At 36.2% G+C, this 16,919-nt stretch overlaps 1 protein-coding gene across 7 annotated transcripts in view; it reads left to right on the top strand.

The window, feature by feature from the left end:
* The window catches only part of SMARCA2 (SWI/SNF related BAF chromatin remodeling complex subunit ATPase 2), a 108,526-nt gene that overhangs the window by 23,309 nt on the left and 68,298 nt on the right, over positions 1-16,919 (top strand). For 6 of the 7 annotated variants that reach the window (XM_085311431.1, XM_085311425.1, XM_085311426.1 and 3 more), the window contains 6 exons: positions 740-841; positions 2,910-3,159; positions 9,960-10,086; positions 11,356-11,529; positions 11,756-11,929; positions 15,671-15,841. In XM_085311431.1, coding sequence (XP_085167557.1) covers positions 740-841; positions 2,910-3,159; positions 9,960-10,086; positions 11,356-11,529; positions 11,756-11,929; positions 15,671-15,841 — 998 coding nt within the window. The remainder of the gene's footprint in view (positions 1-739; positions 842-2,909; positions 3,160-9,959; positions 10,087-11,355; positions 11,530-11,755; positions 11,930-15,670; positions 15,842-16,919) is intronic. The other variant, XM_085311430.1, reaches the window with a different exon arrangement.

Below are 16,919 nucleotides of genomic sequence, written 5' to 3'. Positions count from 1 at the left end.
ACTTGATTTTAGCGTGATAAACTCTGTCCACTCTGATTATGCCCGACGTTTTTTGAATGCCAATCATACTTTACCAAACACAATTTTAGTGCTTTTCTTGGAGTGAATTTTCAGTCCCCTGTCACTATGCAGAAAAATGGATGTGAAAYCTGGAAAAAGTTGACTGATTATATAGGATGTGAAAAGTAAAGCAAACTATGTTCAGTGGACTGTCAAGTGCATAACAAGGAAAAGAAAAAAAATATTCTTACTCTGTTTCTCCAAATCATAGAATCATAAAATTGGTAAGGTTGGAAGAGACCACTAGAGATCATCTAGTCCAACCCCAAATGATAGTAGGTGCTATAGTACAATAAGCAAGCACCTTCTGGTTTTAAGAAAACTAGACTGCATTAAACACTCTACATATGTTGTATTTTTTGAATACTTCCATTACTGAGTTAGTATTAGAAATGAGGGTTAAGATGGTCTTACTTTTGTCTTCTTTTTTTTTTTTTAATGACTTGTTTTAATAACTCCAGTGGTCACTTTGCTATCAAGTAGAGGGTCTTTTCAGGAGACATTATTTTAATATGCTTCATTACATTTATTTTTAACAGTAGAATTTATTTAAAACTATATTTAATGCACAAAAATACTATTTGCCTAAACAGACTAGCATGCTGGAAGGCAGGGTGATTTTTGTATATTTAGAAATGCTTTGTATCTTAATAAGTTTCTTTCCTCTGTCAAATTGCAGGTATTGGGTTACATGCAATAAGTGGTCCTGTAGCTGGACCAGGGCCTGCTCCAGGAATACCTGGACATACAGCTGCCATTACCCCTAAAACTTGGACTGAAGGTAGAGGGAGTATAATGCTAATTCTATATCATACCTAGAGTTATGGATAAACTGTGTGGGTAGGGATTGGGAAAAAGAGACAGGAAAAAGAATGGGGAAGTAAAGAGGCATACTGGAGAAATAGTGTGACCTTTACTTTGCTTAGGACTTAAATATCGAGGAGTGTCTTACCACTTATTCAGCTACAGAGTATTTGACCTGGTGAAATCATTGCAGCTGCTGCATGGCCTGAACATGAAGCACCTCTCTACAATCAGAATGAAATGTATAAGTTGGCTGAGGGACACTCATAAAATCTACTGAATAAATTATGTACTGAGCATGCTTAACTGTAGCAAGCTGTCCTTCCTAAGAATACTCCTTATTCTATTGTAAACAAAAAAATTTGCATAGCCTAGTAGACTGAGGCTAGTTTTTATTAGCTTACCTTTGAAAGCAGGGTGTGGTCTTTAAGGTCTAATGAACAATGTAACATTTTTTTTTCTTCCTTGATAGTAATTGTGTGAATCAGATTATCCATGTGTGGATTTACAAGCTAATATTGTTGTCTGAAAACAAGGAAAGAAGGATTGTATTGCAAGGAATTTGGAATCTCTAATAATACATCTTTTGTTTGAAGGGTTTTCTTTTTCTTTAGAGCCATTTTAAAATAGATACAATATTGCCAGCTTGCCAGTTGTACAGGCTTCTCATACTGTAGAAATCTTAGGCTGTATTAATGCTTGTAGGTGAGTCCTGGGACAGTGATCACTCTGTGATAGTTGGTGTCATAAAATTCTCTGTTGCTAGTCAGCAATTTATGGCAACATAAAAAGAAAATAAAATACTAGTACATGATCAATTTTAGAGTTACATTTCTTAGAGTACTCCAGCAAATGGTTACTATTTGAGTAGGATAATGAAGAGGGAAAAAGTGTTTCCTGAGAAACTGTATGTATGAGTTTACTGGCCGTGTTGTCTCCTAGCTCAAATGCTCCTGCCAGGAAAAGCTAGCAAGTGTACAGAATTACTAGATGGATGGTTTACCTGAATAATCCATTATGTCATAATAATGTCTGTTGTGTTCAACTATAAGCAGCTTACTGTTTGTCTTTTTTATCGTTGCGCGGTTAAAACACAGAATTCAAAACTTGTGCTTATGGTTCCTTTTCTGTAGTTCAGTGCAGATATGTGAATGACAAACAGTGGTCTCTGAACACCCAGAATCTAAAGATTTCAGGATGTTGGATTTGAACTAAAGTTGTCAATGAGATCACAGGCATGCTTTGTATTATTTTTCCTAATATTGGCTATTATGATTGCAGACAATTAGATGATATCTATATGTTGCAACATCTTTTGTTCTCCATGTCAGTTTGCCTCCGCATCTGTATGCATGAGTGCCTTGTTGACTTGATGGCATACTGAAATGTGTAATCCTTGGTATCTATAACTGGCAAATGCTATATTCATGTTACCTGAAGAGAGAATTTATTTTCAAAATGATTAAAATCTTGCAAGATACAGGTGCAATCAAGTGCCTGGTATTTGAAACATTTAAATACAATTAATTGAGAGTTAGGAACAAAAAAGAGGCTATTTATATTTGACAGATACTTTAAAGTACAATTTTAAGAATTTTAATATGTCTGTCTGTTTACCACAGAGCTCTAGAAGCAGAGATATTCATGCTTGTAGTTGGGTTGTGATTATAGATACATTCTTTTAAGCAAGGAGAGTGAACAAGAGGCAGAATGATGTCCTGCACTTACATGAAATAAATTCTAGGGCTGTTCTACTTTTTTAGATGCTAGCCTTCATAGAAAGCTAATGAGAATGGAAAAAAAAAGGTGTTCATTATAAAGTTTCAAGTGCTTTTACTTTCTTTGAATGACTTCCTACACTGTCTATTTTAGTATGTTTTTTAATAGTGAAGTCTATCTCAGCATGTTTTCCTTTTAATTTTTTGGTAATTTTGAATATTTGTGTTAGCTTCATAGCTTCATGTTCTGTCTTGAAAAGTCATCTTGAATTTCTTACTGTGTTGCATATTTCATGTTACAAAATAAGCATTGTTTCTCTGATCCAGGCCAAGCCCCGGATATGAGCGTTTCCAGTGCACCACAAAAGCTTGCTGCACCACCGCCTAGTGGTAGGCCTTCTCCTGCTCCCCCTGCTGCCCAGCCTGCTGCTGCCATGCCTGGGCCTTCTGTACCACAGCCACCACCTGGCCAACCTTCACCCATTGTTCAGCTGCAGCAAAAACAGAATCGTATCAGCCCTATCCAGAAACCACAGGGGCTGGATCCTGTTGAAATACTCCAGGAACGTGAATACAGGTAAAAGCAAAATAAAAAGGTTCAAATGCTTGTGCTTGTTACTTCTTACTTTCTCCACTGATATTCTTTGTGATTAAGTATAATATTGTAGTGGTCATAGTTTCCAGAGAGAGATCATATCAAAAGGAAGAACAAAAACATTAAGCTCTAAACTATGATTTGATTCCAGTTTGATTCTGTGAACTAGCAAAGCATATTGGCAGTATCACTGCAAACATACTTAAGTTTAGAACAAATTGAAAGATTTTACTGGATTAGTGTATTCCTTGGATAGCTACAAAAAGTAAAAATTAGGAAACCAAAAACTTTTTAGTTTACATGGGAAACCACTTTAGTGCAAAAGCTTTTCAAAATTATGAACACAAAAGGAAATCAGAAGGGAACAGTGGAAGTCAAAAGACTGATGAACTATTGGGCAAGGAAAGCCAAATGATCATGATGATCACTGGTTGGCTAGACTACCAAAGAATAGAGAAAGTTAATGAGGTCAAGGCCAAGAATAAAAGAAAGGTTGCCAGGAAGCATGATCTTTAAAAGTTTCATGCTCATCATTCATGAAAAGATGATGAATTATGGTCATAACAACATACAGGAGATAACRTTCCTTATGCTTTTCTGAGGTTGTAGGTGAAATTTCTCCTGTTCTCTCACATCAACAGGACTATGACACAATTGCCCTTGAGAAGCGTGGGTGAGAAGGAATTGACTTACACCTCAAGTATGTTTCTAGCAACTATTAGTGGGAGGATTAGTGCATACAGCATAGTGGTTTGGTTTGGAGTGATGATGCATCTTCCAGTTACTAAAACAATGAATTTGTAAGGGAAAAGTAATCCAAAGGGATAGTGAAGACACTGAAGACAAGATCTAGTCATTTTTGTTCTTCATGAAAGTGTTTTTCTGGTTTACATATCAGAGAATGTAAATGGTATGGACTTCGGTAGGAAATGAAGTGTTTTAGGATCTAGCGCCATGTCTGGAATATAGGCCATGATCCAAGAAAAGCTCTCATACTTGTGTCAGATCATGCTTAACTGATTTTATGGCATATGGTTGTAGTCAGTTTCAGTGTTTTTACATAGGGCTGAATGGCCACAGTTCAGTGTGAGCAATGATTGTGATCTAGCAGCTTTCAGAAAACTTGTGGGACGTACCGCAAAGCGGTTGCACTGGTGCTTTGAGTGAAAGGATTATGTAGCATTAACCTGAGTCAGGAATCATATGGCCTGGTATAGGATAACGTTTCTTCATCTATTAACCTTGATCTGCTCCGCACTCTGTTTGTGCGAACTTATTATGATCTAGTGTGCGTAACTGGATGGAAGTAAAGGGTGAATAATATAACTGATATGTGTCTATACTAATGTATAGAACTGGTTGCAGTTACAGCATATCTAGGTTCTAAATAGCCTGATCTTTTTGGCAAAGTAAACGAGGTAGACATTTGGTAGGGATTCCGTAATAGRAGGCTAAGCTTTAGTGCTGAACATTGCTGGAATTTGAGTGTTTTTTGGATGTCAGAATGTTTATAACTTCTGGAAGTCTTTTCATTATTTAAAAGTGTAAGTAACATCACAGAAAAGCTTTGAAAAAAACAGTTTAATGATTTTTGTGCTTTGGATGGTACTAGATTTAGCCTTAGTAGTAGGTTTAATATAGCAACGTAAAGTATTTACCCTTTCTTAGTAAAATGGTAATAGAAGAGAATTGGTAAAAACATTTGCATCCTGATAAATCTGTGAAGTTAGCAATAGCTTTATGAAACAATTGTCTCTTAAGTTCTGTCAGTTAACTTTTTAATAAAGGTGTATTTTACTAAGAAATACTCAGAAAAATGGCTGAATTACTGACCTCTTCGTGAAAAGATAGAAGTATCACATAGTTATTTAACCGTTCCCTAATTCAGACATACAAACCCAAAAGGCAAAGTGTTTGAGTACTGCCTCATTGTGGGAAATCTGATCTGAGTTAGGAATTCTTACAAATGACAAGCTATGTTTACTCAATGTTTTGAGCATGGTGTTTCTTGACTGAAGATGTGAAACATGCTGTTGGGAACCCTGTCTCACATTCAGTTACTGCTAATTTATCTGCTATAAAATAAGAAATTACTTAATGGATTATTTGGCCATTTCTCTCAGTGTATATACGCTTTCTACGTGGTTAATAATTGATTTTGGGGAAGAAGTAGATCCTACTCTACAGCTTTTTATTTTTTTTTATAGATCACTTGTATAGTTTACATATTAGAACATGTCTTAATTGTACACAGGACCATATCATAAACATGAAATAGTTTAGTTTTTGCTGTTACACGAAAGAAATTACATCTATTTGTTTTCCAGTGACAATAATTCCATTTTCCTTACACTTCCTTGTTACCAGGAAGGTATGTAGTTTGTCTTATAATTGATCAAATAGCACATAAAGGTATGGTGTAGCATTCTTATCTATTAACCCTGTGTTAAATAGAGCACTACATGTGAACAGGCAGTGACGGACCTATTAACATATGACTTGCTCTGAAAAAGTTTTGAATCCGATGACACATCAGTAGACTACTTTTTCTCCCTGAAAAGCCTTGCTCTTCTTAAAAATGGCTTTGAATAAATTAACATGGAGAAAGAAAACTGAGAGTTAATATTACTGTCTCGTTCACATGGTTGTATCTAGCAGCTATTTGCAGTTATATGTTGCTTTGAGGAAGGATTATATGCTAATTGTTGTTAATCTGTAGGTGACTGAAGGTAGGTGAAAAAAAATTACATATTTAAAATTATTACTGCTTAAAGAATTTTAAATTATTTTTATGTGGAGAACTGTTAAAGTTGCTGTGCTCCTTGAAATCTGGCTGAAGTAATAAACTCAACCATTTTACTTTTGTAAAATTCTCCTTAACATTTTCTTGAAAAGGAAGTACTGCTTTTTAATCTTAAGTTTCCAAAATCTAATAATGTGCAATATAATTCAAAGTCATTCCTTTATGTGGAAAGACTTTTCTCCTACTTTCTCAACACTATTTTTTTTTTWAAATGCAGTTAACCAGCGTCCTGTAGAATGTCAGTGGTTTCTTTTTGTTATCTGAAAAATCTCCTTTTGTATGGGTTCATTGCTTGCTGTATGGCATCCATGCTATGAAAGTTTAAATATGTAAGCATAACCTATGTAGCTGACCTGAGTTAATGAGGAAGGGGTATAAGTCAGTTATTTTGCAAAAGGGTCTATATCTTTGGCTGCAAATATGCTAGCCACTTTATGCATGGGTGAAGATAAATTGCTGAACTGCAGAGATTAATTACATGTATCCTTTAAACAAAGTTGCCTTTTATCCCTGGGGTGGTTGTGAAAGGCATCTAGAAAACCTTTCACCTTGGATTCTGTTGTGATTTACGTAATAATAGCTATTAGTATCTTTCCATGAAGATAGCAGTAGTCTAACAAATTATTACCATTCTCTTTAAGGATTAGAAGGCAACTATAGTTTTAAAATGCCTTAAGTAGTTGTTGCATTCATGTGAAGTGAAATGTATTTCAAGAAATTCTTTTAAAAATCCTTTTGCTACTCAAGAAAATATAATTAATAGTTCTGGGAAAGTCTGAAATAAAACTGTCAAATCTGTTCTTTTTTTTTTTTTTTTTTTTAATTTTGTGTGTGAGCCATCTGGTTGTCCTTTCTTGTTCTTTCTATATGTATGCTCTAGATTTTCACTAGTATTTAAACAGTTTTAACCTGGATTTATTTTGAGAAAGTACTGGAGTTTTTGTAAGAGTTCGCTGAGGTAATATCTCTATTAATTTACAAATACTGTTGTCTTTCTACTTCTTTCTTGTGGCTGAATTACAAGTGGAATGTAATCACCCATCAAAGAATTTAAGTGAATTGTGTGATAACCTGTGTTTTTGCAATTGTTTCAACATATGGAGGAAAAAAACAGGAAAAAATGATCTTGAAAATGCTAAACTGTTTTATAATTTAATAGTCCAATTTTACAGACATTCATTTCTAGTCACTGTCCCTACTAAGCTGGACTGAGAACATCAAAGAGATTGATTAGCAATGTGAAGAGTTTCTTATGTAGGGAGAGATGAGCTGTTCAGTATGAAGCTGGGACATGGTAGAACACTGTATAAGCTTGCATCATATTTAGTCATATATTTAGTCATATCTCAAAAATATGATACGTTTGGATTTCTATTGATAATTTAGATGACAGCAATGTAAATCCCAGCCCAAATTTGGCTTTCATTGTAATTATTACTGTGTAAGCTTTTTTGTTAAGAAACACTTCCACCTGTTTTATACCCAGAGTTATACTTGCAGAGTGGGTCATCCATTTAATTATCCAAAGCAAAAAGCTGCAGTAAGGGGAAGGTAGATGGATTTCTTATGCTCATCCTGTAGTGCTAGAAGGAAAGAAGAAATTTTCAATATATTTTTTTTTCAAAAAAAGGAAATTATAAAGTTTACAGACTAAAAATATATTCATGTGTTCTGTATTCAACTGCCTTATTAAGTCTACAGCTCAAAAGAGCAGCTTGGAAAAGTTGCAGTTGCTCCCCTCACAAACATTTAATTAACTTCACTGAAACCAGAATTTGGCCTTATCTGTTTTGGAGTTGGATCACTTAGAAGACTCATCAGAGTTATTTGGGGAGTGATATAGATGAACAAATCATAGTTGTGATCTGTGATTACATCCACGTGTGAGTAAGCAACAGGCAGAGTGCCTGGTTACAATTTAGAACAGTATTTTCTTTGTACATCACAGCTACTTTTTTTTGTATGAATGTGTGATAGTAACTCTAATCTTCAAGAAAATCACAGGATTTCTTAGGATTTTGCATCTATAGTTGCACTAGGATCTCAGTCACTGGGCAGTCCAGTTATATAGTTAATTGTACAAAATGTTTTTTTTTGAAGTATAGTATGGCTACTTGAAGGAGCAAGATGTGCCTATGTCATTTTATGAACAAATAATTTTCCTGTAAGAATCGTRAACTTCTCTGGACCTGGCCAAATATCTGTAACTTTCAGTAGAATTCCTTCTGTTCTCTTGAGGACGCTGAATGTGTCTTCTGCAGTTACGCAGTTTTACATACTTTTTGTTGTTTCAGGAGCTTCAGAAGTCTTTCAAGAAGACCCAAAATGAATAGTTGTAGAGTGTTTGGAAGGAGTACGTTACAGAACAGATACTATATGCAACTTTACAAGTAATTCCAGTAGYCTTTCAGATGATACATGAGTTGTTATGCATATAGTTACTGTCGGATACTAATATTTTGATTTGTTGGCAAGGTATTTATCATAATTTCTGAATATTCTATTATACAAGTAGTGGATTTCTTGCATCTGTTCTACTGTGGTGAAATAGTGGTAAATAACAGTTTGTCTGTGAACTTGTTTGTAGAAATTAATTGGTTCAAGCCATTAAATTCCTGTATTCAGGTTTCCAGCAGGAATTGTTAGTGTGTTTGCATTAAAACTTGTGTTTTCAGACACAAACTTTTGTGTTTATTGTCTTACCATGACCTCTCTGTCTCCTGCATGTGACAGTTTTGGCAGTATGCTGTGGTCAGATAAAATGTGCCTTTTATTGGGACTCTTTTGGTCAAGGGTACCACTATCAGAAACAAGTCTTTGTATTTGTTASTCTCTCTGCATACTCAGCAGATTTAATCTCTTGCTCTGACTCACCAGGTTCAGTCAGTGTGTCTGATCTGTGATCCACCTTTCAGCTGCAGGGCTGACATGTTAATTCTCTTGTGTGATGTGGAAGAGAAAGGGTTGGGGAAGTAGGGAGGATGATCGATCACTGTATGCAAAGAAGCCCAACGGAAACAGTTTTCCTTCTGCCTTCAGGCTAATTCCAAAGTTCTTACTGCAGGAGAACAACAGTAGACACCTGTTCTAACGAGATCTGATGTTTTATGCTCGGTGAAAGTAAAAATGGAGATCTTGTGAGTCATATGCAGTGGTGGGAGGTTAGCCATCTTCCCAATCCTGTGCCTTTAGGTTTTTAACTTGCAGAAAGAGAGGACTCTCTTTTTTTTTTCCTTCCCTCCTCTCCCCCCCCCCTTTTTTTGAAGCATATGAGAAATGGAGGGGACAGATAAAGTGTATAAGTAACGTAAAATTTGGAGTTCTGTAATTATAATGCTTAAGCAAAATTTGAGGTTCACAAAAACTACTTAATTGTAAATGAGAAATACTTAAAAAACTGTGTAACTTTTAGCTCTCTGAATTTAGTTTTCAGTGTGAAAAATAAATTCTTTCTGGTTTGTGCATTACTCTCTCTAATTTGAATGGATTTGACTAAGGATTCTGTAAAGTAAGAGTGAAGTACTGTTTACATAGCCATTAGACTGTAAGTCAGATCTAACGAATTTATCAATAAAAAAGCAGGTAGAATCCTCAGTGTTGAAAGGATAAGGATTTGTTATTTAAGAAAGTTCCATTTGTGCCTAGTGACTGACTAAGCTGCGCATAAAATAATACTCATGAAAGAAGCCTAAAACCAGAATTCTATTGTATAAATAAAAGAATTCCCAACTCACTTTTTGCATAAACTTTAAGCCAAAATTCAAATAGGGCAAAGGAGAGTTTTCATTATTTGGCAATTTTTTCTCTAAATGGGGAAGGACACCTAATTTCATCTCCATCTCTATAAAAGCCTGTTAGTTCAGAAACAAGTATTAAAAGTCAAATAATAACTGAGATAAATTGCCCATTTTTACTGTGTAAGTTTGATAACCTTTCACAGATTTCTCCTGGTATTTTTTCTGATCCTGTGTTTGTTTAGGCTTCAGGCTCGAATTGCTCACAGAATCCAGGAGCTGGAGAACTTGCCTGGCTCGTTGCCTCCTGATCTGCGAACCAAAGCTACAGTGGAGTTGAAGGCACTTAGGTTACTGAATTTCCAGCGCCAGGTAATGCCTTTTGCCTCAGGGAAATTCTTCTTGCCAAGTATGATGATGTGTCATAGGATGAACTGGCAAGAAATTTTACCACAGCAGTGAGATTAACCAGGAGATTTTTGCATGAGAGCAAGCCCAGTTATAGGAAGCATTTTACAGAACTTAATGTTTAACTTAATCTTAATTTTGTTTATTTTTTTGGAAATGTTTAAATGTAAAATACCTGATGTTTCCCCACCTTCCCCCCATCCTCCCCCCTTTTCCCTTCTCCCCCCCTTGCTTTATCCTGTAGTCTAAGATGTAACCCTAGAATGGTGTATTTCATACAGATAACAGCAGTAACACAAAGAAAACAGCAGGACAGGCTTCAAGCCGATTTTCAAATAGCAAACAAATAGCATACACATCTTTCTAGACATTCTTTGTATTTGTCATGGCCCCTCTTATTTTGGAAGAGTTGTATACAGTTGTTGCTTGTCTTACATCTGCGAGATCTGTTTTCAGAATTTCCACTGTGGCACACAGGTTTTGAAAATTTGGCTTAACAAGATCAGCTCTAAGATTCAATTTGAATCTTGAGTGTGTATGTAAACATAAGAATTTCAGAAAGGGAAACACAATGCTATACAGTTATCGGCCCTTTGCCATTGGCTTTCCTAGCTAATCTGGAACAGCAAAGATGTAATTTGGCAGGTCAAGCAAAAAAGATCCTGACAGAAGTCTTTGTTGTATTGTGCTGTCTTGAGTTTTCCTTCCCACTGCCCTGGTACTCCTTTGTACTGAGTTTTTGTCGGAGGTCAGATGAAAAGTGGCTGCACTACTGGGACTATAGTAATTTTTAAGCCTTTACCGTTTCCTACTCCCTGTTAGCTCTTGTACAGCTGACAAAGAAAACAATTGTCAGCTATCTTCAGCACCAGCTCTAGGAAGGTATGTTGTATTTATTGTTCATTCATACTTCAATTTAATAGTGTAACATCTTAGCTAATGCCTTGCATTTCAGCAGAACAGTCATTTTCATCAGTATCTTGTGAGGAAAAAAATGTGATGTACCTGCAATGATTGGCCATCCTATGGAGACTTAAAGTTTTATTTAGGGAGGCAGACCTATTTGCTGCAACTGTGAAGCTGTGGAATACATGTTTTCAGAACTGCAGTGGAACAGGAAGATGGAACAAGATGTCTTTTAAACTGTTACCATTCTACTGTATCATATTAATCATTAAAGGTCTTCTTCCATGCATTAACTTTTTTTAAAATGTTTCTTTTTCTCACTGCTAGCTAAGACAAGAGGTAGTAGCTTGCATGCGTCGTGACACAACACTGGAGACAGCGCTGAACTCCAAAGCCTACAAGCGAAGCAAACGCCAGACTCTGAGGGAGGCCCGTATGACAGAAAAGCTTGAGAAACAGCAGAAGATAGAACAGGAGAGAAAGCGTAGACAGAAACATCAGGTATTTTAATTTATTGGCTGTTTGCCCAGTCACAGAAAAGTACCTTGCTTTGCTCTGCCAGTCTTTAGCATTACAAGTTTTATCACCTTTGGAGTTTCTGAGGTACACAAAATCCCAGGTCATGTAATAAGCAATCAGAACACTCTAAGATTTGAACTTGGGTGCTCCTGATTTTAAAATTCTATGTTTTGTCAAGTGTTTGCAGTAATTTGTTTTCTTTTTCTAGGAATACCTGAACAGCATATTACAACACGCTAAAGATTTTAAAGAATACCACCGGTCAGTGGCTGGGAAAATTCAGAAGCTTTCTAAAGCTGTGGCAACTTGGCATGCCAACACTGAGCGTGAGCAGAAGAAGGAAACAGAGAGAATTGAGAAAGAAAGAATGAGAAGATTGATGGTAAGGAGTAGAGGGAGAGGTATGACTATTTTAGCTAAAATCACATACCTTTTGCTTTTAATATCTTATATACACTCTCAAATGCTTGTGTGTTTCCTTCGTAGAGTAAAGCCTCTGCAACCTCAAAAGTATAAATCTGTAATTGCTGCAGTTTGAATGTGTGTATTTCTGATATTGGTAGTGAATGTGACAGAGTTCTCTTTAAGCCATAGCTACTACTTTTTCTGAGTTTTATGGTAAGAGGATAGTTCTTTTATTTACCAGCTTCAAAACATATCACTGCAATTTTTGTATAATATTACTTAATCTCTTTAATTTCGTATATGAACATTTTTACAAAAATGTAGGGATATTTATTCATCATACAAATACTGTATTTTAGGTTTTATAGTTTTGAAGACTGCATGTGATCAACTTGTTAATGGCATTACTCAGCAGGCTTTACATAAAACTGATTTCACATGCAAGCACAGATAACCAGTAGATGTAAATGCATGCAGCTTGGGAATTAATGGTAGTTAGCTCTACCCATTAATGACACACGACCATACTCCTTGCTGCTGTTGCTTCATATTTTTCCTCCCTTGCACCTGCACAATATTCGATACCTCTCTTATTAAAAGACAGAACATAATGATTTTATGTATGACTGTGTCTTCTGAGGACATTGTGGAACTGATCAGAGGACTGCCAACATTTCTGTASCAAAAATAGTTTTAGAACTTTGAGTGTAGACGTAGGAATTTGTATGTACAACCGTGTAGAGCAACAGTGGTTGGTTAGCTCCTTTTAAAACTTTGTTTTTCTCTCAATATTTGAAATCTACAAACAGTAGGCCTCAGGGAAGATAGGGATCTTCATAGAATCATAGAATGGGTAAGGTTGGAAGGGACTTCTGGAGATCATGTAGTCCAACCCCCCTGCTCAAGCAGGGTTGCGTAGAGCATGTTAGACAGGGTTGCATCCAGGCGGGCCTTGAATATCTCCAGAGAAGGAGACTCCACAGCCTCTCTGGGCAACCTGTTCCAGTGCTCCATCACTCTCACAGTGAGGAAATCCCTCCTCACGTTCAGGCGGAACTTCCTGTAGTTCAGTTTTTGCCTGTTGCCTCTAGCCCTTTCACATGGGACAACTGAAGAGAGTTTAGTCCCATCCCCTTGACATCCTTATAGACATTGATAAGATGCTGGTCTTAATTCAGCATCTTACTGGAACCAAAATAGAATTGATTGGTAATGGACATGCTTTCTCTAAAACACAGTGCTAGTAAAAAGCAATCAAGAATCTAAGGTTCTACAGCCTGGGGCAGAAAACTTCAATCCTTGTCTAAGTCTGCTCCCACCATGTTAAGGACTGAAGAGCTTGGTTTTGAAAATTGCAAAACAAAATTTGGAAGTGACTAAATTTTAAAATGACTAGAAGTTTAGAAATGCATATAAAATGTAATGAAGGACTTGCATAAAAGAAAAACATGATTAGACTCTAGTGCCCTTCTCAAACTTATATACTAATCTGTATTATATAGCTTTTTTGTAATTAGACATAACTACCAGCACTCTCTCTGCTCAAACTGTTATAGTAAATTGTTAGGGAAAAGAGCTGTTTGAAAAACAAACAAAATAATCTTGATTTTATTAAGAATATTGTTGTGTGTTGTGAGGTTAGTAAGTTTAAGTCACTCCGAGATACTTGATATAATCTGTGATAAATATGTCTACAGCTAAAAAATTTGAAATGGATTTGCATGTCGAGAAATAGTGCAGAATACTGTTAACAGTGTTTCCTCCTAAAACCTTCTAACTAAAGTCTGCAACTAAGCTCTTACCACAGACAGAGCACCTCGTAGTCATTTTTAGTTGGAGTTTTTTCAGTCGGAAGTACGTGCCCAAAATGCACAATTAAATTCTTCTGCAAAAACGAATTGTGCATGTTATGCTAGTGGGGTTATTTTATCTATTTAATTTCAGTCCAGTTGTGATGTTTTTAATTTAGAGCTGTATACTAGAGGATTTTAAAACATCTCTATTCGGACACCTTGGCCAAGTCTAGGAAAATGTATTATGTCTAAAACTCTCTTAACGTATCTATCTTCTCAGCAGCATTGAATTCATTATACATGCTGTCCTTCATTGACTAGAATTAGAAATGGTGGTTGTGTCACAGCTCATTAATACTATTGTGTATCTCATGCAAGAGCCTTAAGTGGTATGCTTCAGAAAAAACGCAGTCAGATGCTTAAAAGGAAGTACCTTAGCTAGGTTACAGTGATTCTGTGTTCAGTAATAATAGTTATAAAAGCTTACTTGTTGAGCTTTGTATCTGTGATATCTTAAACATTACAATTGAATTTTACAAATTGATTTTTATCAGCTGAATTTGAACATTATAGCAACTCTTGCCAGCTTAGTGTGGTTCTGGTATGTCTCCAGAAAAGCAGGAGATTGTATCTTCCAGTGTACTGTCTTTTTGGGAGTAAATGTCTTTAAAACGTCTTTTTGCTCATATTTGCTTTTATGAGGCATTGTATATTTCCTTGATTGTTAATTTGTTTATCAAGTTGTTTTGGCCAAAACTGGCACTGGCATCTGTGATTTTTCTATTATATTTTCCTAACATGCTCAAAGAATGAATTGTATCTGCATGGCACCCACAAATCATGGTAGGTCTTACCCCTAACAGCACACTTAGGCACATAAAGATGCAGCAGTTACCAGAATGACTCAGATGAGGCTGATCTGGTGAATCCTGTCTCTGATAGTGGCCTGTATCAAAATGAAATAATACCCAAGTAGACAGATGATAGATAAACTGCTCAAAATAAAATTCCTTCCAACACCCAGAGGAAAAAGATAGYTACTCATACTGGAAAGAGGACTAACTGCAGGTTTGGCATCCAACTCTAGATAACAGGCTTAGCTGAACTTTACATCATTGAAAAATCATCTCTGTAGGAGTCTTACCAATTACATCTGTTTCCCAGGATTTTAACCTGTCCAGTGTGCTTTTGCATGTATTTTTCCCATTCCATGACATAACTGTTGGAGAATTTCCCATCACCAGTCCATGAGAGTAGATCTTTAGAATCATAAATCCCTGAATCCCAGAGTCACTCAAGCTGCCTGGGAATGCAGGTCCCTAGTCCAGCCTCCTGCCCAAAGCAGAATCAGGCACAGAATGCCTTTCTGTGTTAAAGGGCCCCAAAACTACTGAGCACCTTGCTGGCTCACATTTAGCTGAAATGAGCCCCCAGCTTTTTAAGCTGAAGATTTCATTGGCGTGTACCATAGCCAGGGAATCTTCTTTTTCAGAACTCTGTGCCTTTCCTAAATTTCACCAGGTTCCTGTTGACTCAGTTGACCTACCTGTCCAGGTCTTTCTGAGTGGCATCCGTACCTTTGAGCAAATCTACTGATCCTCCCAGTTTTGTATCATCTGCAGACTTGACAAGAGTGCCCTTCATCCTTTCCTTCTGGGTCACTGAGAGAGGTATTAAAGAGGATAGATGCCAAGATATATCCATGTGGTACCCCACTTGTTATCCGCCCCCAAATATATTACAGTCCATTAACATAAGCATACGACCTCCTTGTACTGATCTTCAAAACATTTTTTTGCCAATTATTTTTCTTCCCACACAGATCATAACATCCCAACTAAGGTGACGTGATTGTAGAGATAGGAGCTTTAGGTATTTCTTCTGAAGTATTTCTATCATAGCTGATGTTTKTTTTGTATTACTAGGCTGAAGATGAAGAAGGCTACCGTAAGTTGATTGACCAAAAGAAAGACAGACGCCTGGCCTACCTATTGCAGCAAACAGATGAGTACGTGGCTAACTTGACTAATCTGGTATGGGAACACAAACAGGCACAAGCTGCCAAAGAGAAGAAGAAGAGGAGGAGGAGAAAGAAGGCAAGTAGTTACAGCTGACAATTCTAGGCTATCTCGCCCTCGAACCTGATTTTAACATTTGTAAATGTAGTGATCTCCAGTTGTCTTACAGCTATCACAATGCCTAAAGWCATCTACACTGCCACATTCTTAATACTAGGTGAAATAACCWTCCTTCACTGAAATCTGTAAGAAATCTGCAACATTAATTCCAGAGAGGACAAGAAAGAAGTGTGAATAGAAAATTGTGAACTGTTAATATTTGATTTGTTGATAAATTTTCCACAGGCAAAAATGGGCTAGAAATATAAGTTAGAAGTAAAGTATATGGCTCCAAAATACAATGATATAATCTCTTTTAAGCAGTTGATACATACACGTAGCTTGCTTAGACGTACAGATTCAAAACTCAGTTCAAGTCTATTTTGTGGGAGAATTGGAAATGGCTATTGATAAAGAACTTGGAGAGGTTTATTTTTAATATATGGGTATTCTGCATGTGGCATTAATCGTTGTGTGCATTCTTAACATTTAATTTGAAGCTTTTGAAAATTACCTTTTTATATATGAAATTAATTTATGATGTCAAAAAGACTGGTTGTGGAAACCAGAATGCGTTGTGAAAAACAGCTTCTATGTATGAAKTGGTAATTAAGTAGTGATTTGTCATTTCTGTGATCCCTGAGTACCTTCCATATCTAGGGGGGTGGATAAGAGGATTTTTATAATCCATGTCCGTCTGTAGTTTGTCTGGTATGGAATATTACTGGTAACTGATATAAGCATAAACAACATATCTACATTGTTTACAAGCAGCATTCTAGGTATGGTAATAAATAACAGCATTTAGAAGACGATAATTTTGAGGATGATGGACCAAAATAATTCCATTTTCCCCCATCCATCTCTAAGACTTGTATACTTTTGTGAGAGTATGTTTATAACACGTAAGAGTCTACTGTCTCCAATGTTAAGATATAACTTAAACAGCATTCCTGATCTGTATTATCATTAAAAACAGTCCTGATTTTAATGTACTGAATTGGCATTAGAGACAATCTTTAATGAGACAACATGTGAAGTAAATACACTGCTGTAA

The sequence above is a fragment of the Rhea americana genome, unplaced genomic scaffold (genome assembly GCF_003343005.1).
Source record: "Rhea americana isolate MKP2758 unplaced genomic scaffold, rheAme1 scaffold_340, whole genome shotgun sequence".
Lineage (NCBI taxonomy): Eukaryota > Metazoa > Chordata > Aves > Rheiformes > Rheidae > Rhea > Rhea americana.
The sequence above is the reverse complement of the archived record's forward strand: the minus strand, read 5'-3'. Positions and strand labels throughout refer to the sequence as shown.